The sequence below is a fragment of the Carya illinoinensis genome, chromosome 2 (assembly GCF_018687715.1).
Source record: "Carya illinoinensis cultivar Pawnee chromosome 2, C.illinoinensisPawnee_v1, whole genome shotgun sequence".
Lineage (NCBI taxonomy): Eukaryota > Viridiplantae > Streptophyta > Magnoliopsida > Fagales > Juglandaceae > Carya > Carya illinoinensis.
In genome coordinates, this window is record NC_056753.1 from 11,412,299 (window position 1) to 11,438,060 (window position 25,762).

The following is a 25,762-nucleotide window of genomic DNA, read 5'->3' on the forward strand; positions in this document are numbered from 1 at the left end:
TAAGAATCAATGTTACATATAGTCGTAGAGTGTGTAAAAGCCATGCAATCATTTTGAAAAATAATATGGTTTATTATTAAAAAATTAGTTTTTCCTTTAACGTAAGTTCCGCATTTACCCACTTTTTTTAAAAAGATTGTGTGGCCCTTGTACACTTTACTACTGTTAAATATCATTTTTCAAAAAAAGATTTAATAGTTGGAGTTATAACATAATCAAATATTAATATTTATATCACATATTCTCAATAATAAAAAAAGATAAACAATACTAAGTATTTATAAATTTTATTTTTGACAAAAAGTATTTATAAAATCTTAAGATATAATTGATTGGTATTATAGAAATTGATCGATTTATTAATTAGATATAATTTATTTATATTATAGAGATTGATCGATTTATTAATTTTATTTTATCGAATTAACTCATTGAAATTAATCTATATTAAATTCAAACCACTAATTTCGGGTGCGGTTAACCCGTGAGGATTCGCGGGTCGTTGCCAAGTATCTTCTTCTCCGGTTTCCATTTCCAGAGTTAACGTTTGCGGCCATAAACCCTAAACCCCTGCACTCTCCACTCCGATGTGATAATCTGAGTGAGCAATGACAATCCACTCTGTTGTGATCCAGAAGCTTTTGAGCACGAACGCTCACATGGGTCGGCGCGTTGCCGTCGACCACTTCAAGGCCTACACTTACGGCATCCGCAACGGCATGGCTATCATCGACTCCGACAAAACCCTGATCTCCCTCCGCAACGCCTGCGCCTTCATCGGCTCCCTAGCCCGTCAGAAGGCCCGTTTCATGTTCGTGAACACCAACCCGCTGTTCGACGAGATCTTCGACCAGATGACCAAGAAGATCGAGCTCTACAACCCCAACCAGAACTCGCTCTGGAGAACTGGTGGGTTCCTCACGAACAGTCGCAGCCCCAAGAAGTTCCGCTCTCGCAACAAGAAGCTCTGCTTCGCGCCTCCGCAGCCTCCTGATTGCGTTGTCATCCTCGATACCGAGAGGAAATCTTCGGTGGTCTTGGAGGCCGATAAGCTGCAGATTCCGGTCGTGGCTCTCGTGGACTCCACCATGCCGCTTGATATTTATAAGCGTATCGCCTACCCGGTTCCTGCCAATGATTCCGTGCAGTTTGTGTATTTGTTCTGTAATTTGATCACCAAGACTTTTCTGTTGGAGCAGAAGAGGTTAGGCAGCACGCCAAAAGAAGATTCTACTAGGGCTGATCATCCTTCCAAGAAGGAAAACGGGTATAGATAAATCTTATCATAATTAGTTCGTGTTTTAAGTTCTTTTAATCCCACTCTTTTTATGTTGCACTTTTTAAAACAAATTATGAGTTTCTTGGTTTGTGTGGGTTCCGAAATTGTGGCTCTGACAGTGAGGCAGTGAAACGCATTGAGGAGGGCAAGAGCGGGAATGTCGAATTTGCTAGGGATGAAGTGCTAGTTGTTCCTTGGGAGAGCCTGGCTCCGATTTCCAAAGGTAATGCCTTCGTGCATGTGTCATTTTTCTAGTTATTTGTAGTCCATGTAAAAGCTAATGAGCTCAGCTGCTCAGTATACCTTTTAACGAAATTATTTTGTCTATGTAGATAGAGATGAAATTAAGGAGCTCTTGGATAAACTTGTTGTGTTGAAGTTCAATGGAGCTTTGGGTACCGAGATGGGTTTTGATGGCCCTAAGTAAGACCATATTACTTAATGAAACATTTGATGCTTTGATATCCTTATCTTTGATGAGGTGGACTCCTCTAATGAATGGACAAAGATTCAATCACAGTAGTCCATTCAGTTGTGTGGCAGGCTTTCTTATTGATATGAATTCTTGCCAATATAATTAGAATTGCATATGTTGAGGGTTTCCCCCGTGGACTTAAAAATTATGGAATGGGTTGGTCATCTTTTATAGTTTTTAAACATTACAATTGCATATCTTGAAGTTGAAACCAGGAGAAGTTATTGTGTTGATTCATTCATCGTGTTGTATGGCCACGTGAATGATTGGTTATTGACAAGTCGCATCCTTCCTTGACTCTATATGTCCATCTTTTTCCTTTAAAGTATTTATCTCTAAATTGAATGGTCAAGGGTTCTGTATGAGAAAAAGTTCTTAGCATTATTATTGCATTTTATGTATATATATTTTTTTGATAGGTAATAAGAGATTTTATTCAAAGGAAATAGGCATAGCCTATACAAGAGAATACACCTAAATACAAGCTAAAACGAAAAAGAACTTAAATAAGGCATTACAAAATTCAAACCCCTCACAAGATTGTGCACCCAAAAATTTAAAGTGCTAAAGAAAAAATCCCTACTCATTGTGCGTTCACAATCATTGAAGCACCTCCCATTTCTCTCAAGCCATAAACACCAAAACAAACACAAAGGAATCATCCTCCATTCAGCTATACTGCCACTACATCCCTCTGCACCTTGCTAGCTAGCCAAGAAATCCACCACCTGAAAAGGCATCACCCAAGCAATGCCTACCCCTGCAAATAACTCATTCCACAAGGCAGCCACCATCTCGCAATGAAGAAATAAGTGGTTAACAGATTCACCATTTTTTTTACACATGAAACACCTATCCATCACATATAAAGCCCTTTTCCTCAAATTGTCAGTGGTTAAAACTTTCTCCAGCGACACCAACCAGCCAAAAAATGCAACTTTGCTGGGCACTCTAGCTTTCCAAATGCATTTCCAGGGATATGTTATGTTACCATGACTATTTAACACCTTATAAAAGGATTTCACAGAGAATCTGGACTTGTTATCATGAACCCATTGCATCCTATCCTCCCTAGACTGATCAATCTTCGAAGCATAGAGCTTTACATAGAAATCAGCAGCTTCACTCACTTTCCAATCCTGTAAATCTCTATTAAATTCTACATTCCAATTCAACATATTGTTTGAAAACAAATAAGAATCATCCACAGCAGCTCCTTTGTTTTTAGCAATCCTGAAAAGTCTGGGAAATGCTAATTTAAGAGCTAAATCACCACACCAAACATCATGCCAAAAGATAATATTAGTCCTGGATCCCACTTTGAAGTTAATGTTTTTGACAAAATCTCCCCATCCCAATTGAATAGGCTTCCATAATCCCACCCCAAATGCCCCTTTTATTTCGTTAGTACACCAATTCCCTCACATCCTTCCATATTTAGCATCTTCAATCTGTCTCCACAATGCATTTCTCTCATTGTTGTACCTTCAAAGCCACTTCCCAAGTAGAGCTTTATTGAAAAGCTTTAAGTTCTGCACGCCCAAACCTCCACAAGACACCGGAGTACATACCTTATTCCAACTCATCAAATGATATTTACGTTCCTCCCCAATACCATCCCATAAAAAATTTCTAAAAATCCTCTCAATTTTTTTTACCACCCCTGCTGGAATAGGGAAAAGAGTGAGGTAATAAGTGTGTAAATTAGACAATGTGCTGTTAATCAATGTAACTTTGCTCCCTTTGTACAAATAAATCTTTTTCCAACCAGCTAGTCTCCTCTTGATCTTCTCAATTACCCCATTCCAAATAGACACAGATTTGTGAGGAGCCCCCAAAGGTAACCCAAGATATTTCATAGGTAAAGAAGATACCTTACAACCTAGAATATTGGCCAAATCATGAATATTTCTGGAACCCACAGGGACGATTTCAGACTTAATTAAATTGATTCTAAGCCCGGAGACAGCTTCAAAACATAACAATAAAGCTCTTAAAGCTCGAAGATGATCTTGGTTAGCATCACTGAAAATTAAGGTATCGTTCGCAAAGAGAAGATGAGAAACCGTGATGCAGCCTCTAGAAACATCTCCCACCTTGAAGCCCAACAGAAAACCTCCTACAACAGCCACATCAATCATACGGCTCAAAGCATCCATAACTAAGACAAAAAGGAAAGGAGATAAAGGGTCTCCTTGCCTTAAACCACAGGAGCTGTTGAAAAAACCAGCCGGAGAACCATTCACCAAAATAGAGAACTTGGCCGTCGAAATAAAACATCTTATCCATGAGCACCACTTCTCCCCAAATCCAAATCTCCCAAGCAAGTAAAGCAGAAAATCCCAATTGACATGGTCAAAAGCCTTTTCCATGTCCAATTTGACTAAAATTCCAGATTATCCCATTCTTTTTCTACTTTCCAAACACTCACGAGCAATTACTATCAAGTCAAGGATTTGTCTTCCTTTTACGAATGCATTTTGAGACTTTGTTATAATCTTATCCATAACCACACAAAGGTGGTTACCTAACACCTTTGAGATGATCTTATAAATTCCATTAACCAAGCTAATAGGGCGAAAATCCCTCATTTCTACAGCACCCGCCTTTTTAGGAATAAGAGCTATAAAGGTTGTATTAAAACTCTTTCCAAATTTCCTTTAGAAGTAAAATTCATCAAAAACTTTCATAATGTTGTCCTTTACAATATCCCAACAAGCTTGGAAAAATGCCATGGAAAAAACATTAGGACCTGGAGCCTTGTCCTTAGACATGCCCCTAACTATGTCAAGAACTTCATCTTCCTCAAAAGGCCTCTCAAGCCAAACTGCAGTAGGATGATCGATAGAGTCAAAGACCAGCCCATCTAACTTGGGCCTCCATTAAAATTCTTCCCGAAAAAGTTTCTTATAGAAATTCAGAATATGATCTTCAATCTTCTCTTTGTCACAAATTACATCGTCACCTACATGAAGCAATGGCGTTATTTCTACGGTGAGAATTTGCCATTTTATGGAAGAATTTTGTATTTTTATCTCCTTAAGCCATAAAATTCTAGATTTTTGCCTCCCAGAAATTTCTTCCATAAGCCTAAATTTGTCAATATCTGCCATCACCCGTTTCTTCAATTCCTTTTCTTCACTAGAAATTGTACCCCTCAACTCCTTATCCTCCAAACTGTTCAGCTGATCCATAAGGAGAAGTCTATTGTTTTTTTTTTTGAGAAAAGTAAGAAGATATATTCAAAAGAATAGGCAAAATGCCACGTTCAGTACAAAGAATGTCCTACACTACGTAGGATCAAAAGAAGTAAGAAACTCATGTAAATTCTGGCCATTAAAACTAACAGCAATAGCCCAAGTACAGAGAGTTCTAAAAAAGAAGACTTTCAGCTCCTCCCTTGATCTCTCTTTGTCTTCGAATGTCCGCTCATTGCGTTCTTGCCACACACACCACATAATGCATATCGGGATCATCTTCCAAATTGCCTTAATCTGGGTGTTGCCCCTTAAACCTGTCCAGCTAGTAAGAACCGCCACAACTGATTCCGGCATAACCCAACCCAAGTCTAATCTACAGAAAACCTCGTTCCATAGCCCTCGAGCTACCTCACAGTGTAATAAAAGATGGTCAACAGATTCTCCCCCCTTCTTGCACATACAACACCAATCTGCAATGATCACCCTTCGTTTTCTCAAGTTATCCGTTGTGAGGATCTTGCCCAATGAAGCGGACCACACAAAGAATGCCGCTTTGAGAGGCGCCTTGTGTCTCCAAAGCTTTTTCCAAGGAAACTGTGAGGGTTGCCCTTGTGTTAGAGCCTTATAGAAAACACGGACTGAAAACATACCTTTTCCCGACGGTACCCACCACAACGAATCTAGAAGCTGCGCACTTGGTTTGGTTGAGTACAAAAGGCTGAAAAAGGCTTCAAAAGTATCCACTTCCCAATCTTGGGCAGCCCTGCTAAAACTGATACTCCACTGAATTTGCTCCCCCATCACCACCATGACTTCCGCCACTGATTTTTCTTTGTCGCTTGCAACCAAAAATAGTGTCGGAAATAAAACCTTAAGCGCGCAATTACCACACCAAGTGTCATACCAAAATTTGATCCTGTTCCCCTCTCCTAAGCGAAGCCTCGTATAGTGAGAGAAAACCTCCCATCCCTGTCTGATATGTTTCCACAAACCCGCACCATGAGCCCCTCGCACTTCCTTAGAACACCAACCACCCCATAATTCTCCATACTTATTTTCGATCACCAACTTCCAGAGAGCTTCTGGTTCTCTGTGGTATCTCCACAACCACTTTCCAAGTAGAGCCTGATTAAAAATTCTCAGCTTTCTAATGCCCAACCCCCCACTTGAGATGGGCTTACAAACCTGTTCCCACCTGACTAGATGAAACTTAAACTCCTCACCTATTCGGCCCCACAAGAAGTCCCGTTGTAGTTTCTCAATTCGAAGTGCCACCCTTGATGGAAGAGGGAACAGGGATAGAAAATATGTTGGGAGGTTAGATAGCGTACTCTTTATAAGCGTAACCCGACCCCCTTTTGATAAGTACATTCTCTTCCAACCTGCTAAACGTCGCTCTACTCTCTCAATCACTGTATCCCATAACGCCACTGCTCTCGAGGGGGCCCCCAACGGAAGGCCTAGATATGTCATGGGGAGTGTAGCAGTCTTACACCCCAAAGTATTCGCCAAGTGTCTTAGACGCTGTACACCACCAACAGGCACCATCTCTGATTTGTCCAGATTCACCTTCAAGCCTGAAGCTACCTCAAAGCACAGTAGGAGTGCCTTCAGAACTCTAACTTGGAGTTGGTTCGCCTCACAAAAAATTAGTGTGTCATCTGCAAACAACAAATGGGAAATGTTAATACTACCCCCTCCTGGGGTTCCAATCAAGTAACCAGTCATATGCCCATTTGCAACCAGGACTGAGATCATTCTGCTCAAAGCCTCCATTACAATGACAAAGAGTAATGGTGACAACGGATCTCCCTGTCTTAGTCCCCGAGTGCTATTGAAAAAACCTGTAGGGCTTCCATTGACTAAGACTGAGAATTTCGCCGTAGAAATGCACCATCGGATCCAAGTACGCCATCTCTCCCCAAAACCACACTTCCCCAAAATGTCAATTAGAAAGTCCCAATTAACATGATCATACGCCTTCTCCATGTCTAGCTTACATATAATCCCTGGATGACCCGCTTTTAATCTACTGTCCAAGCATTCATTGGCGATGAGCACTGCATCTAGGATCTGTCTATCCTTTACAAATGCATTTTGAGGCTTTGAAATAATCTTTCCAACGATCTGACTAAGGCGATTTGCCAGTACCTTGGATAAGATCTTATAGACCCCATTGACTAAGCTAATGGGGCGAAACTCTTGTATGTCCTCCGCTCCCGCCCTTTTTGGTATTAAGGCTATAAATGTGGCATTTAAGCTTTTCTCAAACTTTCCAAACGAATAAAACTCCTTCAGCACCTCCATTAAGTCCTCCCTTAGGATCTCCCAACAAGTTTGGAAAAAACCCATCGAGTACCCATCTGGACCCGGAGCCTTGTCTTTCGCCATTTTCCGTACCACTTCTATCACCTCTGCCTCTTCAAACGGCCTCTCCAAACGATTAGAGTCCGAAGGTCCAATGGACTCGAAAGCCAACCCCTCTAGCTTAGGCCTCCACCCCAACCTGCTCAGTAAGAAGCTGTTCATAAAAACTAACCACGTGATTGTTAAATCGCTTGCACATCCCTGCACTCTGACCCATCAATCTTTAGCATATCGATGTTGTTGGATCGCCTGTGAGAATTGGCAACCCTGTGGAAAAACTTAGTGCTACGGTCACCTTCCTTCAGCCATAAGGCTCTAGACTTCTGCCTCCACGAGATCTATTGTTTTTAACATTGCCAAAAGTCTCCACATTCCATTTCTTCAAATCTTTTTTGAGTTCCTTAAATTTTTCTGCCAAGATGAAACTAGGAGTGCCATTAAAATGATAAGAGGCCCACCACCTTCTTACTCTTTCAACGAAGCTTTCCTCATTCAACCGCATATTTTCAAATTTGAGTATCTTTTACTACTAACAATGCCCCCACAGTCCAATAGAATAGGATAATGGTCAGAAACTACTCACTGCAATCTTTTCTGATTTAACTTCAGAAAAATAGCTTCCCAAGATGCTGAAACCAAGAATCTGTCAATACGGGACCAAGCACTCCCATTTGACCATGTGTAGTCTCCTCCCGCCATAGGCAAATCAATCAACTGCAGCTCAGAAATAAGTTCTGAAAAATCAGGCATAGCTTTAGAAATAACCGAGTCTCCAATACGCTCACAAGGAAAACGAGTAATATTAAAATTCCCTCCAAAACACCATGGAAGATCCCACCAACTGCAAAGACCCGTGATTTCTTCCTACAATAGACTCCTACTAGAATCTGAATTTGGCCCGTAAACACCAGCAAAAGCCCATTCGACACCATCATCTTCATTCTTAAAGTGACAAGCCACCAAGAATTCTCCCACATAGTGATCAACAACTTCCACAACCCTCCTATCCCACATAACAATGATGCCTCCTGAAGCTCCATTAGAGACTAACTCAACCCAGCCCACATAATTACAATTCCATAAATTTTGCACCACCAATTGGCAAACATCCTTTAATTTAGTTTCGTCTTAACATATTTTTAACATGTAGACGCTTTCTATAGTCATTCAGCCCCCGAATATTCCAAGAAATAATCTTATGTTTCATTGGTTACCTTTGACAGCCCTCACATTGCCTTTATCTCTAAAGGCACTCCCACCCTTGGAATTATAATTAATCGAGCATTCCAGTCTTTTAAGCTCCCTTTCCTTTTTAGCTGCAGATCTAGCCATAGCAGGATGCCCAGCCTCAATAGTAGTGATAAGAGCTCTGAATTGCTCTTCATAACCCGCGTAAGAGATACGAAGAAAACTACTAAGTTCTTCCACCTTCCTCAAGACCCAATCAGAAGAATTATTAGACCAATCCATTCCTGGATTAAAAGAACATAAAGGAACAGGATCAAAGTCTTCGTCAGAATCCAAAAATTCACCAGATTAGCCTGATACAAAACCTTCTCCTCCACTTATCACCAATTGCAAATCAGAATTAAAACTCTTAGAACAAGGAACCTGTGAAATTGTCTGCTCGGGCCCTATTTCTCCCTCACTGTCAACGTCAACAGCTTTAACAGCATCGCTCATCAAACCCTCGCAGCAGTCATCTTCTTCCCCACCCACATTCTTTTCAGACAAAAAAGAACTCGAGCCTGAAATGCCCCCTGATGTGTCTACAGTTTCAGACACATCTTCCTGAGATACTTGCTCTTCCTCCAACGCCATAATGTTTTTAGATCTAACAAAACCACAAGACTGAACCTTAGGAGGATCGGAGTCAGCTTGAGGAGAAGCCTGAGACGAGTCTGCCATCTTATTGCTACTGGGAGGGTCGCCTTCAACCATCGACCTCTTCTGCGTAGAAATGACCTTTGTTGGTGCCGCCACAAGAGTGGCCTGCTTCTTAGAAGAAGATGCTATTTGAGAAATCCCTTTTGCCAATTGAACCGTATCAAAACTCACTGCCGGAACACCCCCAGAAGGTTCACCCGTCGCTGTCGACTCTCTCTATGAAGACGGAGCCACCGTCGGGGCCGCCGTAGTGATGGGCTGGAACATCACCTTTCTTGGGTTTTCTCTGCTCTGAAGCCCACCGTGAAAAAATTCCTAATAGCAGACCTCATAGGTGGGCCTCTATCTGGCCCATCTTCTTTGTTGGGTTTAGAAGACGTAGGCCCAGTCCATCCCCCCTTCTGCACAACTGAAGCTCTTTGCATGTCTCTGGAAATAAATCCTAAGCCCGAAATTAGGCCCAGTCCATCATCAACAATCTTCATCAAAGAGTCCAGCCTCTCCTTCCACCCCTGAAGTTCTGCCTGAACGTGCCATAAAGACCCTTCGACTTCTCCTAGTTTCTGCAATTTCTGAGAATGCCAACCGTCCGCCCCAGCAATAAGAAGCATCCTGTTTTTCAAACCCATCGGTCTAACCTGCTTATACCTAGCAGTCGACTCTGCCTTGGAATGCTTGGAAGGAATTTTCCTAGAAGCTTTGCTAGAACCAGGAATATCATTCACTGGTCCCAACATAGCAGACTTGAAAGATGCTTTGTGAGAGGAGGAAGCTCCATTATGGAAATGAAGTTTTCTCGCTTCTTTTCCTTTAAAATCCTTATTATCAACACCATAGGAGAAGCCACCTCTGTTTTCAGAGACAGAAACAGGGGAACTTGAACCGACAAAATCTCTCACCTTCCTCACAAAACCTTCCCACCCACTTCAGTTTCTTCCTTCAGGTATAACAATGATACCCTTACCTTTGCCCATGCCCAGCTCTGCTAGTCTCACAAATCTACCGTACGAATTTTTACAGAGTTGTTACAGGAAAACTCTTTTTCCTTCCCTTTTTGTCTGATACGGAGCCCTATTACTCAAGAACTTCAAACAATCCTCAACTGCCTTGGCCAACCAAACCACCCCTCTCTACTGATGTAAAGAGCCTTTGTGAAGTTTCTACATTTCCCAACAACACAAAAAAGATTCCCCTCCCTACGTCTGATCACAAACAGCTTTGCTGCAATCTGAACACTACACTCCATCAACCCCTAACGGCAAGATATTATAGAAGAGAAGGAGAAGACTAATACAGAAACTAAAAGAAGAATGGATCCAGAATGCGAAAAAGAAAAGGAATCGCCATGAAATAGGAAGCTTTTGAAGTGATGGGAAAGAAAAAGCTTTTTGTCATGTATATTTTTTCTTTACTTTCAGTTAGTCTTTTTGTCATCCCTGAAATTTCATTGTGATGTTTACTAGATCTGCCATCTGTCTTTACCCAACCTATCAAGAGAGATGCATTTAAAGAAACCAACATTACGGTCTTTAATTTTGTTTTATCTATAACTTATACCTCAATTATATAACCACATGACCATAGAATAACACAATCCAGCATCTTCCAATATTTTTCTAGTTTTTCAAGACCATAGAATAACACAATCCAGCATCTTCCAATATTTTTCTAGTTTTTCAAGATCATAAAGTTCTCTAATGAAGTATGCTTGAATTTTGTGGAGAACTTAAAATCTTTACCTAAAATACAGATATGGGCTTGAATCATTGCAGAATTGCAGTAATTATTATGATAATTGGCAAATGTGTTATAAATTAAAGTAGGACAACATCTTTAGTAGGCTATGCTTGTAGCTTGTCTGTATATTCATAGAGCATGCCGACCTTTTTTTTCCCCTAAAACATGATGCACATAGTTAATAGCATTTCAAAAGTGGAGGTTTATTTGTGCCTGCGGACTTAATGTGCCTTATTTATGGTTTTGTTGTAGCTTTTCCATGAAATCATTCTTTGCGAGTCCTCTGTTGAATTTATAAATTTCCTATCATTGTCATGTTTTTTACGTAGGTCTGCAGTTGAAGTTTGTCATGGGATGACACTTCTGGACATGATTGTTAATAGCATTGAGGTCAGTGACTCAGTGTTTGGCTCCTTTTGCCTCATCTTTTGTTGTGGCTTGAACATATCCTCATGTTTTAATTGTTTGTAGTCTCTCAACTCCAATTATGGATGCAATATTCCTTTGCTTCTTATGAACACAATCAAAACAAATGACGATACGGTGAAGGTAAGTTTTGTTTTTCATTCCTATGTTTGTGGATATTACTAGAATCTACTCATTGGAACCCCTTGTAATTTAGGCTTTGGAGAAATATCCCAAGTCAAACATTGTGATGCTGAAATCATTCGATGGACAGACTAGTGAGAATGAATCGTACGTCATCATTTCCATTGTTATCCCTCTTCTTATGCAGTATACAATCATATTAATTGTCTTTTCTACCAATCAAAAAAATATTAATGTTCTTTTATCTTGAAAACATGATAAATTGATTAATTAATATATGTTGAATGCTTGTTATGTAACAATCAAGAAATGCCCAAGTTAGATATAGGTTTATGCTCCAAAAGGGCTAAGTCAAGCTTACAGTTGGAGTTTCATTGGAATCACTATCTCCATGCCTATAAAGGTGAATCTGTTTTAGTTTGGGTTGAACCCAAAAAAAAAAAAAAAAAAAAAGGGAAAAAAGAATCTCTTACGATCTATCTGAACTTTTAATCCATTTCCTCAAATATTTAGCAACGGTAATTTATTATATCATTTTATTTCTAACATATTTCTGTATATAATTAACACTGTTTTGTGGGTTTTTTTTTTTTTTGGTTTTGTTTTGTGGTTAACAGTGCTAAAATCCATTCATTACTTTCCCTATGATTTTAGTTTATAAAAGTGTGTTTTATAATTTTAGACTTTAGTCAATGTCTAGTATTAACAATTACAAGAAAAATTAATTACGATGTGATTGTTTTTAGGTAAATGAATTATAGGAAGCCTTAGAAAGTTTTTATGGAAATGAAGGATAGAACTATTATAGTATGACTATTTAAAGATCTCAAAACCATAATTTTCCATTTGATAAAAAATAATAAATTAAAATTAAAAAAATGTAAGCCCGCACATTGTGGATTATTGGCTAGGTTATACTGATTCTAGAAAGTTCCAAGTGTAACTTGTACTGACCCTTTTGGAGAATAAGCTCAAATATAGTTTGGGCTTTCTTTGGATTGTCACAAATGGTATCAAAGTCAAATCACAATTAGAAGTGTAGGACTTGAGCCATGTAATGACGGTACGATCTGATGAGGAGTTAGGCATGAGAATGGGGAGATGCAAACTTGGTGAATGGGTTCCCACATTACTTAGGAAAGAAAGGTTCTTGGTATTAACTAATTAAAAAGATTTTATACTTCTTTTCACTTATTTACTTATCAAAAGAAGAAAGGTTCTTGGCATTTAGGCCTAGTTTGGTTTCACAAACTTTTGAAATTATCTCATCCCATCCTATCTTATCTCATCTCATCTCATCTCAACATCCAAACACCATTAAAATACAAACATGTTTTATTTTCAAATTTTCAACTTTTTCGTCCAATCATTACAACTTTCCCTAACTGCCAAACAAAATATAAAAGACAATTCAAAATTTTCAAATTCCAAAATAAAAATAATATTAAAAAATAATATTCTAATATTCTTTTAACTTTATAATTTTTTTATTCAACTTTCTCTCTCTCCTTTCCAAAACCCCATAAAAATCTTAACTAAAACCATTTCATTAATATTCACAAATTATCTCATTACTATTCACTAATTTCTCATCTCATCATCTCATTTATGTAACCAAATGAGGGCTTAGAATTTGGTAGAACAAAACCAATTTCCATTGCATTAGAAAATAATGGCATTCCTTTATGTAATACCCCGTCCCCCTAGGGTTAATAATAGCGGCATTTTTAGAAATTTGAGGGATTGGTGTGCTACTAAACTTGCCTTTAAAATTTTCTTCTTAATGAAGCACTAGATACAAAAGATTCTATATACTAAATAAAGGCGTTTGTTATTAAAATACTAAAAATATAAAAGAGAGCATGCGGAAGCACTTACTAAAATTTCTCAAACTTTGTATTATAGAAATCATAACTTAAAACCTATGTATATGATTTAGGCCTCTCCCACACCTCCCTAGGCCAAGTCCCGTTTTGCAGCTCCATCACTATAAAGATCTTCACTAGGGGTGGTTGAAGCAATAAAAACATAAAAAAATGAGTCGAATACTTGATAAGTAGTATATCATACATCAATCATTATAAACATAGGGCTTTCTTGAATATGTGCGTACTTAATACTTCTACTTATACCAACATAAACGTGTAACATACCAATAAAAAAAAACATAAACATGTACTAGCATAACTTATTAAACCTGTATCTTCCTTTCTTTAATGGCTAGCATGCCTTAACCCCGTGTGCAGGGTTGTGCACTGGTTCCATTGCCTGTGGCCACAAGGAGAACCGCTTAACTTATCATAACATACTATGGTAGACCATGCTTAGGTCCATGACTTGCACATCTACCTATAACTGCATTGGTACCATACATCTCTTATGGCCATTCTTAAATCTTCTTCCATAACTTGTCTTTTATCTTTCTTACCGTAATGCATGTGGCACGCACAATTACATAGCTTATCTTAATCATAAATGAAAACATATTATGATGCATAAATAATAAAATTATCTTTATTAAATCCCCAATGAAGTTGGATCGGGTTGTTACAAGCTCCCCTCATAAAAATTTCATCCTCAAAATTTATTTGTACCTCAAACAACCTAGATGCTTATCTGTTACATCCTTTCCATGTTTATATTCTAAATCCTCGACCATTTAGTCAAATCTAATATTTCGAGATTATAATTCTTCAGTATTTTAGTTTGGTGCCTCACATACCTCCTAATCCTTTAGGCATACTCGTTTGCGCACATAGTATCGATCATCATACACGCTGGGGTCCAATTCAAGCCTAAAATGTAAATCTCAACAAAGAGTTCTATTAAAAGCCTAATAATAATTTCACCCAAATTTCTAACCTAACTCCACATAAAATAATAACGTCATACAAATAAAAAAAATCGAACTCTCCAAAGTTTGGGGTCCTTAACCTTACACTCGATTCATGAAGGTATCCAACTCGTGCCTTCATAGTATGTCCAACTTAATCTCATACTTACATCACCACTAATTCCTCAATGCCACTTGTCCATCCTCATGTCCACTATATTTTACCTCATGGTCCCTAAGAATCTCTCATTCCTATAATCCTAAAAACTGAAATATTATTATAATAATCTTAGACCTATGGGTTCTAGGTTACTATGTCTCCGCTATGATATTCCAAATAGAAAAGTGCTACAGCTACAAAGAGATCCCACAAAAGTAAACCTATAAATTGACATGGTTTCATATAATTCTTTAGATCAATTTTACAATAAAAATAGCTTTACAATCTAACATGTAATATCAGTCACGTCAGTTTGTTGGTTTATCTTTGTAGGATTTTTTTGTGGCTAAAGCATTTCTCTTCTTAATGTGCTTGTCCAAAGTCCGTTGATATGTATAACAACATCAATCAAGCTCCAAAAATCTTGTGACATTCCTATTGCGCTTGCCTGATCATGGGCAGGTCTAATACATACATGTACTTAAATAAATTGTCTCTGTTTTATACGTTACTTGTGAAGTTTACGTTGCCACTGTGTTACATCACCTCAGTTACATATCGAGATTTTTGGGCCTTTTTTTAAACCTAGATGTTTGATTTCAGACAGAGCTAGTGAAAAACAAAGGGAAACCGAGAGAAAAGAAAGCACCATTTCGTTTCAGTTTTTACATTACACAAATTAGCATTGTGTGCAGGATCTTACACAATTGTTGGTTCTGTTATGTTGCCTCTAGACCTCTATTTTTTTGGGTGTTATCTTGAATTTACACTTGAGTTTTGGAATTGTTTGAGAGTGAGAAAGAGTTTAATGCTCGCACAGTTTGAGAGATCAAGAAAAAGGGTTATGTGCATTGACTTTTGTCCAGATTTTTCGCTCCCCACACATTTTGCAGTTTTGTAACATCCCGCCTCTCTAGGGTTAAGAATAACAACACTTTTAGGAAATCTAGGAGAACTGGTGTGCTAATAACTTTACCTTTAAATGTAAAATTTTGTTTCTTCTTAACGAAACGCCAAGTACAAAAGATCCCATAAAATAAACAAAGTCATTCTTTATTAAAATACTTAAAATTTAAAAGAGAGTTTGTGGAAGCACTTATTAAAATCAATCAAGTCTCATGTGCGTAACAAAATAACTTATTAAACTGAAAATTATAAAATTGAGCACGTCATAAACTATCTAGGCCTCTCACTCGCTTGCCTTTGCCAAGTCTGTCTTGTAGCTCCATCCTTATATAGATTATCACTTGGGGAGGTTAAAACATACAAAAATGGGTCGAATACTCAATAAACAATACATCATACAATAAATATAATATAAACATAAGGTTTCTTGGAAAACATGCATGTTGATAGTTACATTCGTAACATGAACACGAACATGAAAATGAACTGTGCATGAAATTCTGTAACTTGTCTTTCACTTGTCCTTATAGGCCAGTACCCACTGTTGACCCTCGTGAGTTAGGGCTAGCGAGTCTTGAAATTTATGATTCCGCTCGTGGCTACGGGTTGGGAATCCGTATATAAGAATGAGAACATTGGGTACACTGCCGGTGTATACATCCTGTTAATGCAATAACATAGACCATTACGTATCTTAAAAGTCATGCCTTATTATAATCATACATGCATACTATCTTGTCATGTATTGCCTTATCATACCTTATTGTATCATAGATTTTAAATGAAATAATAACTTCTCGTAAAATGTCGTGATACACGTTTCCTCATATAAAATATGACCTTTCATAAAATCTCTTGATGCATGTGTCATACAACTAACATGAAACTTATGCATAAGATCATGGCATTTAGAAATTTATCATGACTTGGGTACATAAAAAGGAGCTTCAAAGAATAGGCTTTACCTATAATATTTCTTTAAAAACTCTTATAAAAAAAAAAAAAAAATATTTCTTTAAAAACTGTGACATGAGCAATGAGCTTTTCATTTATAAAATACATTCATAATTGCTTTTAAAAAATATGCAATTTGAAAAACATGATCATAAATACTAACATAGCTTTGTAAAATATGTGTGTCCAAATAGCATGATCTTATTACTTACGTAACATAGAAAACATCCGTAACAACAAAGGGTGTGATCATATTACTTACCTTGCAACTCTGAACATCAATTAGCTCAATAATAATCACCTATCCAATAAAAATGTAATCATGTCAATTTATAATCTCGTATATCATCACTTGAAAGACTAAAACTTCTCTAGTTGGACTACCTAAATACCTATTGGGGTTCTAAACATTCAATTAGCCCTTAACTTTTGGCTTTTGGTTGATCACTTTAATCATCTAGTCCATCATCCTTCATCATAATTCATACCCAATCTTGTCTAGTGAACCTATGACTATTCATGCTATTAACACGTAATGCAAGTTCATATAATCTGAACCTTAATGCATCCATCCATGTTCAAGCCTATGCCTACATGTCATCCGAATTGCTCATGATCTCTCTTTGTAAAATATGCCCCTATGTTTAAATCATCAAAATGGTGGGTCTAAGTCCTCAAATATGCATTATTTCATTTAAGTAATCATCCTATATGTATGCTTGTCCAATCTCATGTATAAAGATGCATTCTAAGCCCTTGGAGGGGATATGATGATTAGTGAAGGGGGTAAAAATAATAGGCCCATACGAGGCCTAACCCATTAAAGGGCCACTATTAGGAGGCAAGTGGGAAGAGACAAGGAGGGGATAAGGAAAAGCAAATGTTAGGAGAGAGAGAGAGAAAAAGAGGAGCAGAAAGTGAGACAAAGGAGAGATATGCATGGGGTACAAGACAAGGGGAAGGCAGGTGTCAGGTTAAAAGGGAGAAAAAGGAGAAAGGAGGGGAAAAGCAGGTCAGACACGCAAGATGAGACATAAAGTATCCCTTCATCACCGCTCCTAAGAGCCAGAATAAAGAGGGATGAGATCAGATGAAAGGGACTTCTAGCAGATGGCTAAGCGATGATGAAGAGAACACAAAGGTCATCTTTAACCTCAGAACAAGAGCTCCAGAATGTCTTCTCTAGAAAAGAGGTCTCTGACCTTCATTGTACAGAGAGAAATGAGAGAACATGAGACTATAAGACACCCATATTATAGTGGATTTTTCCTCCCAACGACTTGTTGATTTAGGCCCTTTGCCAAATCACGTAAATTTGTGTGTCTTCACCTCTATTTATATTTCTTGTATTTATTTTCCATTCACTACTATGGATATACATACGAGCACCATACCACCACTCCGGACTGCCACTGTGGGCTTCAAACCGCCTCATCTAGTCTTGGACTACCTCAGTAGGTTGGAAATGATTTTTTCTCCCATTCCGGCTTCTTGTGCAATTTTTTGGCATTAACAATTAGAATTTCATGGCCTTAGAGGGGTTATCCTTAGGGCTCATCTAATGGTAGGTAGGCTCTCATATGGGGTCTATAAATAGAGTTTGGGTGGTGTAGAGTCCAAGGGGTGTGGTAGTCCTAGTGTTGTTGGTTTAGTGGAGTGTTTGAATGTGACTTGGAATCATAGTTGCCCTAGGAGTTGTGGTTGCCTTAGGAGTTGTGTTTCCCTTAGGAGTTGTGTTTACCTTAGGAGTTGGCTTACCGTGCTTTTATTGGTGGTGGATGGCTGTGCGCTAGCTTCCTCTCTTAGTGGTTGTCCTAGAGGCTTGTAAAAGAAAACTGTGAAGCTGCGGCTCATGGTGGGGGTGGGGGTGGTGGGGGGAATTGCTCCGTTTTGGTGTCATAAAACAAGGGCTATATATTTGCTTATATCTTGTGACAGTGGAATTCCGCTTGGTTGCTGGTGGCTGCAGATGTAGTTTTGCGTGGTGGTTGGTTGAGGTGCTGCCCTGGTTTGCCACTGGGTTACTGCCGTGAGGGTGGTGGTTTACGATTTGGTGCAAACATCTATGGGGCTGAGCTTTGGACGCTGTTTGCCGCCTTGGTGCAGCAACAAGGAGGGTGGCATAACTGAGGTGGAGAGAGGTTGTCATAACTTGACACTTTCACATCCTCCACGGATGTGAAAGTGTCAAGTTATATCAAGGGTAAATCCAAGATTGTATTCCACAGGGACAAAAGAGTGTTAACACAACCTTGAAAAATGCTTTGTAAATTCTTTTTGGGCTTTTTATGGTTGTATAAAAATAGAGTATATGTAAGGATTTGGGTAATCTAATTACAAATGCAAACTGTAAAGAGTCTTGAAAATAAGGTAAACAAACTAAGAAAAAGAATGCGGCAAAAATCAAGCCAGAAAATGCTTGGGATTTCAAAAGGGAAATTCTAAGAAACAATCTATCAAACACCTAAGTTTCAGGTTTCACCCATTCATGAATCAAAGTTGAGTATTTCTCACATTCCTTTTTACTCAATCATTTACTCATTCAAAGAGATGATGACTGGAAGATAAAACAATTCTAATCTAGTTTATAATTTATCCAAAATTTCCTACTGAGTTGCAAAGCAAGTTTGGTCAATGTAAGATGAAAAACCTATGGAGTCTTATATCACGATCAAGCATTAGTTGTGCTTTACATCAACAACAAATCAAGATCAGCAAGAAGAACTCCAAACTTTCACAAATATAACATGTTTCACAAAACAATAGAGTATGAAAAAGAAATCAATGGATGAAATATGAGAAATCAACTCTAATTCAAATTTGGGTTACTCCCCAAAACTTAGGCTTAGAAATTTAGCCTAACATCTCAGAATGGATGTCCTCTCTAAACATTTTTGAGTCTATCGAAAATGAAGTAAAAAAAAGACCGAGGAAAAATAAAACGAAGAAAAAAAACCGAAGAAGAAGAACCCCAGGGCGTCTACGAGAATCCCTTTTATTTTTCCCCCTTCCGCGTGCGTACGTCCTCCTATGCAGCAGCTGATTCACTGCTTCTCCAGGCGCAATTCGTTTCCGTAGTTTTCCTTTCTGGCGTCCAGCATTTCGTTCCCTCTTTGCACCTGCGCTTCACTTCCTTTTCCGTATCCATAGTATCACGCTCGAGGCCTCTCCTTCATCTTGTCCCTGCCCACTTAGGCGTGCTCTGCCCTTTCCCTTTGTTTTTGTCTGTAGCTTCAAGCCGTGCGTTGTCCCTTGAGCAAGTCCCTCTCTTTTTGTCAATTCATTTCTTTTCGGTCCAGCGCCTTTTTCTTTCTGCACCAGCTTGTGAGCCCCCTTTTTTCATTTTCATTTTTCGTAGCCTCACGCTAGAGGCGTGCTCTGCAGCAAGTTGCTCTCATTTTCTTCCATAAATGCACTGCATCATAATATAAATATTTACTATTTTAAAGGCAAAATGGGACTTTTGTGTTCAAAATATTAGCATCAATTAATTTGGAATCCAGTACTAGAATTTGGTGCATAATTAAGTGCTCAGCTATTCTTTGATGAAATAAATCACTCACTTAAGCAACTTATGCATTTCCAACACTTTATCACTTTGCCATGTGGGGCTGAGCTGGGTTATGGCTAGGGTATGGGGTTGAGGAAGGTTACAGCTAGGCTATGCGTACTTGATTCAGAAAAATTTATTTTACTTGTCAAAAAAATGATTATTTAATACAATAGTAACTGTCAAAAAATTAGTAGCATAGGTTATGCCTAGAAAGGTAGTAGCCCTTATTGCTATCTAGAGAGGATTATATGGAAGTACACAAATTGCTACTGTATGGAAGATGACACCCATTTGTGTCTTGCGGTGTATCAAGAATGAAAGGAACGATGGAAACTTGGAAGATTGTGAGCAGACATTAGATGGTCTCAGAAGTTTCTTTTCCAGAACTTTGTTCCCTTGGGGCAATTTGCTATGTATTTATCGATTTAGTCTACATAACTTCCTTTTATTGGCTCCTAATCTAATTCGGTATTTCTCGTCTATAACCTGTGCACTTGGGCAATGCCAATTAAAATTATCAGTAAAATTTATGATTACCTATTTAAAGAACAGTCAAAATCCTGAACTCCTTTTAATTATTATTATTTTTTTGAAAGAGAGATGCTCATTTATTGTGCAACAGGTAATATTTGGTTAATAAAAAAACCGATCAAAATAAATATGTGGTTTCATTCGGCAATTAGTAGGAAGCTTTTAATTGACTCCACGAATTTTGTGCATGTGAAGGTATCCTTTTGACCACGATGCTGTGTTCCTTTCTTTGATGAACGGTGGAACCCTTGATGTGCTATTATCACAGGTTTAGTTATGTTATTGTTCACATGTCTTTCCTTTTTCTTTTCTTCATTTTTTTAAAATAATATAAAAGTGACTTCTTCAAAAATCTTTCCAGGGTAAGGAGTATGTTCTTGTGGTTGGCTCAGATAATGTTGCTGCTGTCATTGACCCAAGTATCCTTTTCTTCTTCATGCAGTTCTCATTCATTATTTCTTGGACTTTTGTTTAGAAATTTATTTTGATCATTGTGCAACTTAAGTGGAGTTTAGAAATTTTAAATCATTTGATTCAAAACAAGATCGATTATTGTATGGAGGTATGCAAGTGTATTCATATTCATTATACCTCTTTGCCTCATCTTTATTTTTGTATTTATTAAGTTTTCACGTTTTCTTCAGGTCACACAGACCACCTCATTCAATATGAATAATGGTATTCTTAATTCAGAGCAGCAAAATTTCCAGGTAGGTATTATTTGGCTGGCCTTGGTGGCTTGCTTTCTTTTGGTAATGATTTAGTTGGTCACCAAGTTAGCATTAACTTTTCATTTCAGTAAAATGACTAATGCTTATTAGACTATTTGCAGCATAAAACATGAGTCCAATGTGCAAGTATAACCCTAAATTTGAAAGTCCTATTTGTATTAGATTCACTTTCCACTCTCATCATAGGACAACAATGTTTTTTTTTTTTTAAATAATTTTTTTATTTTTATTTTTTATTGTTTCTGATAGCTAATTGAGGAATTTATTGAAAAAAGGCAAAAGGATAGCTCAAGTGCAAAATATTTAATTCATCATAAGCTAAAAAAATGTTCTTGCCATCTACACATGAAACCTCAAATTTCAGGCTTAACCTTGCAATGTGCACATGTTCTCCACTCTAATGGAAGCATGCATAAACATTAATTATGATCTTACTTGTCAGAGTAAGAATGATATATATCCAAAACTCCAACCTAATGAGCCCAAGGGCATATGGTTCAAGATATTAAATATGATCTTGGTTGTCAGCAGTTATGAAAGCATACATTTCAAACCCATGCCATTTCAAAAGCATGCATTTTTATAGATCTGAAGATGGTCCCCGACTCTAAAGTGGTAAAACAGATTTAAAACGAGTCCATCCTTTTATCTTGTCTAAAACCTGGGATGCAAACTGTACTGACTGATAGCCAGTATTGGTGTAGTAATTGGGCATTGGGGTCGCATTGGGACCTGATAAATTAATCATGCATGCTGTATATAATTGGAAATATATTTGCTAATGAGCTTTAGCTCGAATATATCTTATTTTTCCCTTAAGAATGGCAATGAGGTTAAGGGCTTGACTTTAAGATCCATCGGGCGTCTTTAACTTGGAATTTGTTTTCTGACAAAAGCTTTAATTCCCTAATTTCTTTTCTTATTACCATGCAGCTTACTGAGATTTCAAGGAAACCTGTTCCACATGTAAGTTTTTTTACTCCTATTTTTCCTTCTAGTATTATTGTTTGGATTTCCAACCCTTTTTAAAGGGAAGATAATATGACATTATTTAAAAACATAATATAACATTAATAAGAACATAAAATATACATAAACACTCATGAAATGGACAATGATGTGGTCCAGTCCAGCGCATTCTTTACCTACTTGCCAAGAAGAAGGCCCCTTGAAGTGGTACTTTGTGAAGCAGTTCCTAGCGTTAGGCTGCTTTGTGAAGCTCCTGCATCTTGATCAGAGATGCTTGGACACAACAACAGAGAGGATGGTGATGTAAGGAATGGTGTGGGGGGGATATGGAGAGGAACTCTTTTGTCACCAGCAAGGGTGGTGCCCAGTGGTTGGAGCCCTGCAGGGACATCAGATTTGGCCATATCCATAGTCAAAATAGAGTGCATGACCTATGGAGAGGCAGATGGAAAGATCAAATTGGAGAATGTACTATGAGGCTGGAATGTCTGCTGAAGAGGGGCGGGTCACATGCATGGTGTGAGGCACGCTTGGCATGGGAGTAGGGGATGAAGGAGGTGGAGTGAGGGTGAGCAGGGCAGTTCTGGGGCGCGTGTAGAGGGGGCAACAAACAGAGGGTGGGCAGAGGAAGAGACATCAAAGAGGCTTTTGGGGTGAAGAAGTGTCTGGAGTCCCTATCTTGTTTATTGATTACTCATTTACTCCTATTGTGGATTTCTGTACTGGGATTCTCATTTCTGTATTTCAATTTTTTTTTTTAATTATAAAGTATTGATTTAGCATCATGCTTTGTTCCTTCTACTCAACAATCCTCCTTTTAATTTTGTGGATGGGCGAATTCAAGTCGACGGACAAGTTTAAACTTATTGATACAAGAAGCCTGTGAGTGAAATAAAACCTTTTGTATTTGCCATGCAGAAACTTCCAATGCCTTTAACTTCTAAATGTGTTATTTTCTACAGGTGGGTGAACTTGAAAGCAACTAAAAGGCTTTTGGATACTGATTCACTAAAGTTTGAGAATGATTTTATCACTAAGGTACCAGGGTAATTTTCATAGATTGAAGGATATTTAGTACAAGCAATTGATGAAGTTTCTGTTGTTTCCAGGGTAGAGAGACAGCAGCTGGTTCAGTAATACGGGTATCTTTCTATTCCATAATCCTTATGTTCTCTGAACTTTCTTTATGGTGAGTTTTACTTGATTGTCACTTTTTGGTTGACCCAGTTCTTTGATCGTGCAATTTGTGTTAATGTCCCCCAAACTCGTTTTCTTCCGATCAATGGAACATCAGATTTACTTCTTCTCCAGGTGGGTTAATGGATGTCTAAATTCTAAACTATAATCTTTGTTATGATCCTTACAAAAAATTAGGATATACTTTTAGTAATGTTATTAAAATATTGAAATTTCTGCAGTCAGATCTGTACACCTATAGCAATGGCATTTTAGTTCGAAATACAGCGAGAACAAATCCTGTAAATCCTTCAATTTCTTTGGGCCCTGAATTTGGAAAGGTGAAAATTTGTTTAATGGTAGTACTTTGTCTGCATTTACATTTTGTATTTTTTGTGTGATTATTTCCTTCTGTCTCAGGTAAGTGACTTCCTAAGTCGCTTTGGGTCCATTCCTAGCATTATTGAGCTGGATAGCTTGAAGGTAAACGGTGATGTGTGGTTTGGAACGGATATAACTCTCAAGGTATTTTACATGTTCCCTCTGGACCACTTTAATGCTTCTTTCAGTGAGTTGTTGCTTGGTCCATTGTTTCTTAGTTCAATATTTGGATGATGGAGGATCTCAAGACCTTTTTAAATACTCTCCCTCCTATGGACAGCTTCTATAGACTTTCATGGGCTTAATGTCCATGATTTTCTTGAATCCTTTTTTTTTTCCTAGATGGGTGTTTATTTGGTATAACATCTTGTTCCGTGGACTTCATGTTTTGCGCCTTTTTAATGAAATTTATATTACGTATCAAAAAAGCATTTTTGGGTTATGTGGGAGTACTGTGGTTACTTCAATACCCAGTCTTTCGATTTTGTAAACAAAATCACTGCTTTTCATTGTCTTGCTTTCTGATACTGTTAAAAAAATTTGGTGCTGATTCCACTATTGTTTTACTTTTGGATTTTGTTTTTGCCCTTGAAAATTTCCATTTTGCCTTTTTGTCTTAGAGAAGTCCTGTTTTTGTGTTAGACGTTTTAAGAGGTTTATGTTGCAACTCATAAACTAAGAGAATATCTTATGTTTCCTTCATGCTCGGTAACCATTTGCTCCATTCCATAATCAACATTCAAAGCATCTGAGGTTGCATAGAACATCTTCGGATATTTTAGGCTCTGTCATAAACTAAGAACATGTCCTGTGTGTCCATGCTTTAATATTGCACGGGGGTGAACTAATAATATCTAAGAACTTTTCTTACTTTTGCAAATAATCGAACCATTTGTAATACAGCTTTAAGGGAGATAATATGCTTTTGTGGTCAATCTTTTAGTGTCCTTTTAACTTCTTTCCTCTGCTGTAATGCTTTCGTTTTTGAAGGGGAGAGTAACTATCATTGCGAAACCTGGTATTAAGCTGGAAATTCCTGATGGAGTAGTACTCCACGATAAGGTAATCACCAATGTTACACATCTTGAGTTGTTTTCTTTAGAAGAAAACAAAAAAACCCGAAATTTGTGGATGTGGTAGGGGTAGTTGGTTGTTATAAGTTCAGTTTAGTTGAATGAAACAAAGTTTTGTTTTGTCATCCAGGATATCAGTGAGCCTATGGACGTATGAGCCTCTAGTGAGTGATTTGGATAAGCTGCAAGGAATTAGTAGATAGAATGTGCTGCCGAATATCTTCATTTTGAGTGGTAATAGCTGCCTTTGTTGCAGCTGGAGTCGCTCACATTGCATTAGTTTTTCCCCAGGATGCAAAGGACGCAATGCACCTTCTAAGGGCATTACCACATGAAGGTTATTCCATTTTCTTTGAATTTTGAATCCTTGTAGAGTAATAATTCATCGGGGTCTCACCAATGCCGCTAGACTCTATACTCTAATTTGGCTTCAGCCATTTTTGTGCTGCAAGGCGAGGTTGATCTCTTTGGAGCTGGAACTGCAACTCCATCCTCAATAGCAATTGATTTTGAGCAGTATTGCCTACCTCTTTTTACCAAGAGAAATGCTTTGGGTCCCGAAGTGTTTACCGAATTGATTTTTTATTTTTTGTTTTTGTTTTTTTTTATCCTTAGTGATTAAGTAAATATTTTTTAATGGTTTTGTGAATTTTTTTTTATTTTTTAAAAAATATATAAGAATATAAAAAAGATGAATGAAAAAAAAAATCAAAAATCGGAAAAAAAAAGGCAGCATTCGGTGACTATTCTGGACAAATCTTCGGTAAGTGAAATCTTCAGTAAGTGTAGCAGGACTCTTTTACCAATAGGACATTATCGGTTAAAGGAAGTGTATCAATGAAAAAGTGCTTTTTTGAAGTCAATTAAAGTTATAAACCGAGTGGCTATCATATATATCTACAGTTCCTCTTTGGAATGGTTGGATTGGTGTTGGGCGTTTAACAATTCCCAATGAAAATAAAACATGCAGGAAATTTTATACTAAACAATAAATTTGATCT

The 25,762-nt window shown here is 37.8% G+C and overlaps 1 protein-coding gene across 3 annotated transcripts; it reads left to right on the forward strand.

Annotated features, from left to right (window-relative positions):
- Positions 1-464: 464 nt before the first annotated feature.
- On the forward strand, positions 465-25,277 carry LOC122300113 (UTP--glucose-1-phosphate uridylyltransferase-like). 3 transcript variants are annotated; one of them, XM_043110526.1, is made up of 19 exons: positions 466-1,267; positions 1,399-1,502; positions 1,612-1,702; positions 11,275-11,335; positions 11,417-11,494; positions 11,568-11,641; positions 20,627-20,699; positions 20,793-20,850; positions 20,947-20,993; positions 21,076-21,141; positions 22,096-22,128; positions 22,976-23,013; positions 23,094-23,169; positions 23,241-23,273; positions 23,359-23,442; positions 23,550-23,648; positions 23,728-23,832; positions 24,679-24,750; positions 24,892-25,277. In XM_043110526.1, exons 1-19 carry the CDS (start codon positions 609-611, stop codon positions 24,916-24,918), a joined length of 1,878 nt encoding a protein of 625 aa, XP_042966460.1. In that variant the 5' UTR covers positions 466-608; the 3' UTR covers positions 24,919-25,277. The 3 variants fall into 3 exon arrangements, 2 of the variants coding, with proteins under 2 accessions (XP_042966461.1, XP_042966460.1); XR_006239910.1 differs by lacking the exons at positions 24,679-24,750; positions 24,892-25,277 and having other exon boundaries at positions 465-1,267; positions 23,554-23,648; XM_043110527.1 differs by lacking the exons at positions 22,976-23,013; positions 23,094-23,169; positions 23,241-23,273; ... (3 more) ...; positions 24,679-24,750; positions 24,892-25,277 and adding an exon at positions 22,291-22,969 and having other exon boundaries at positions 465-1,267.
- The last annotated feature ends 485 nt before the right edge of the window (positions 25,278-25,762 follow it).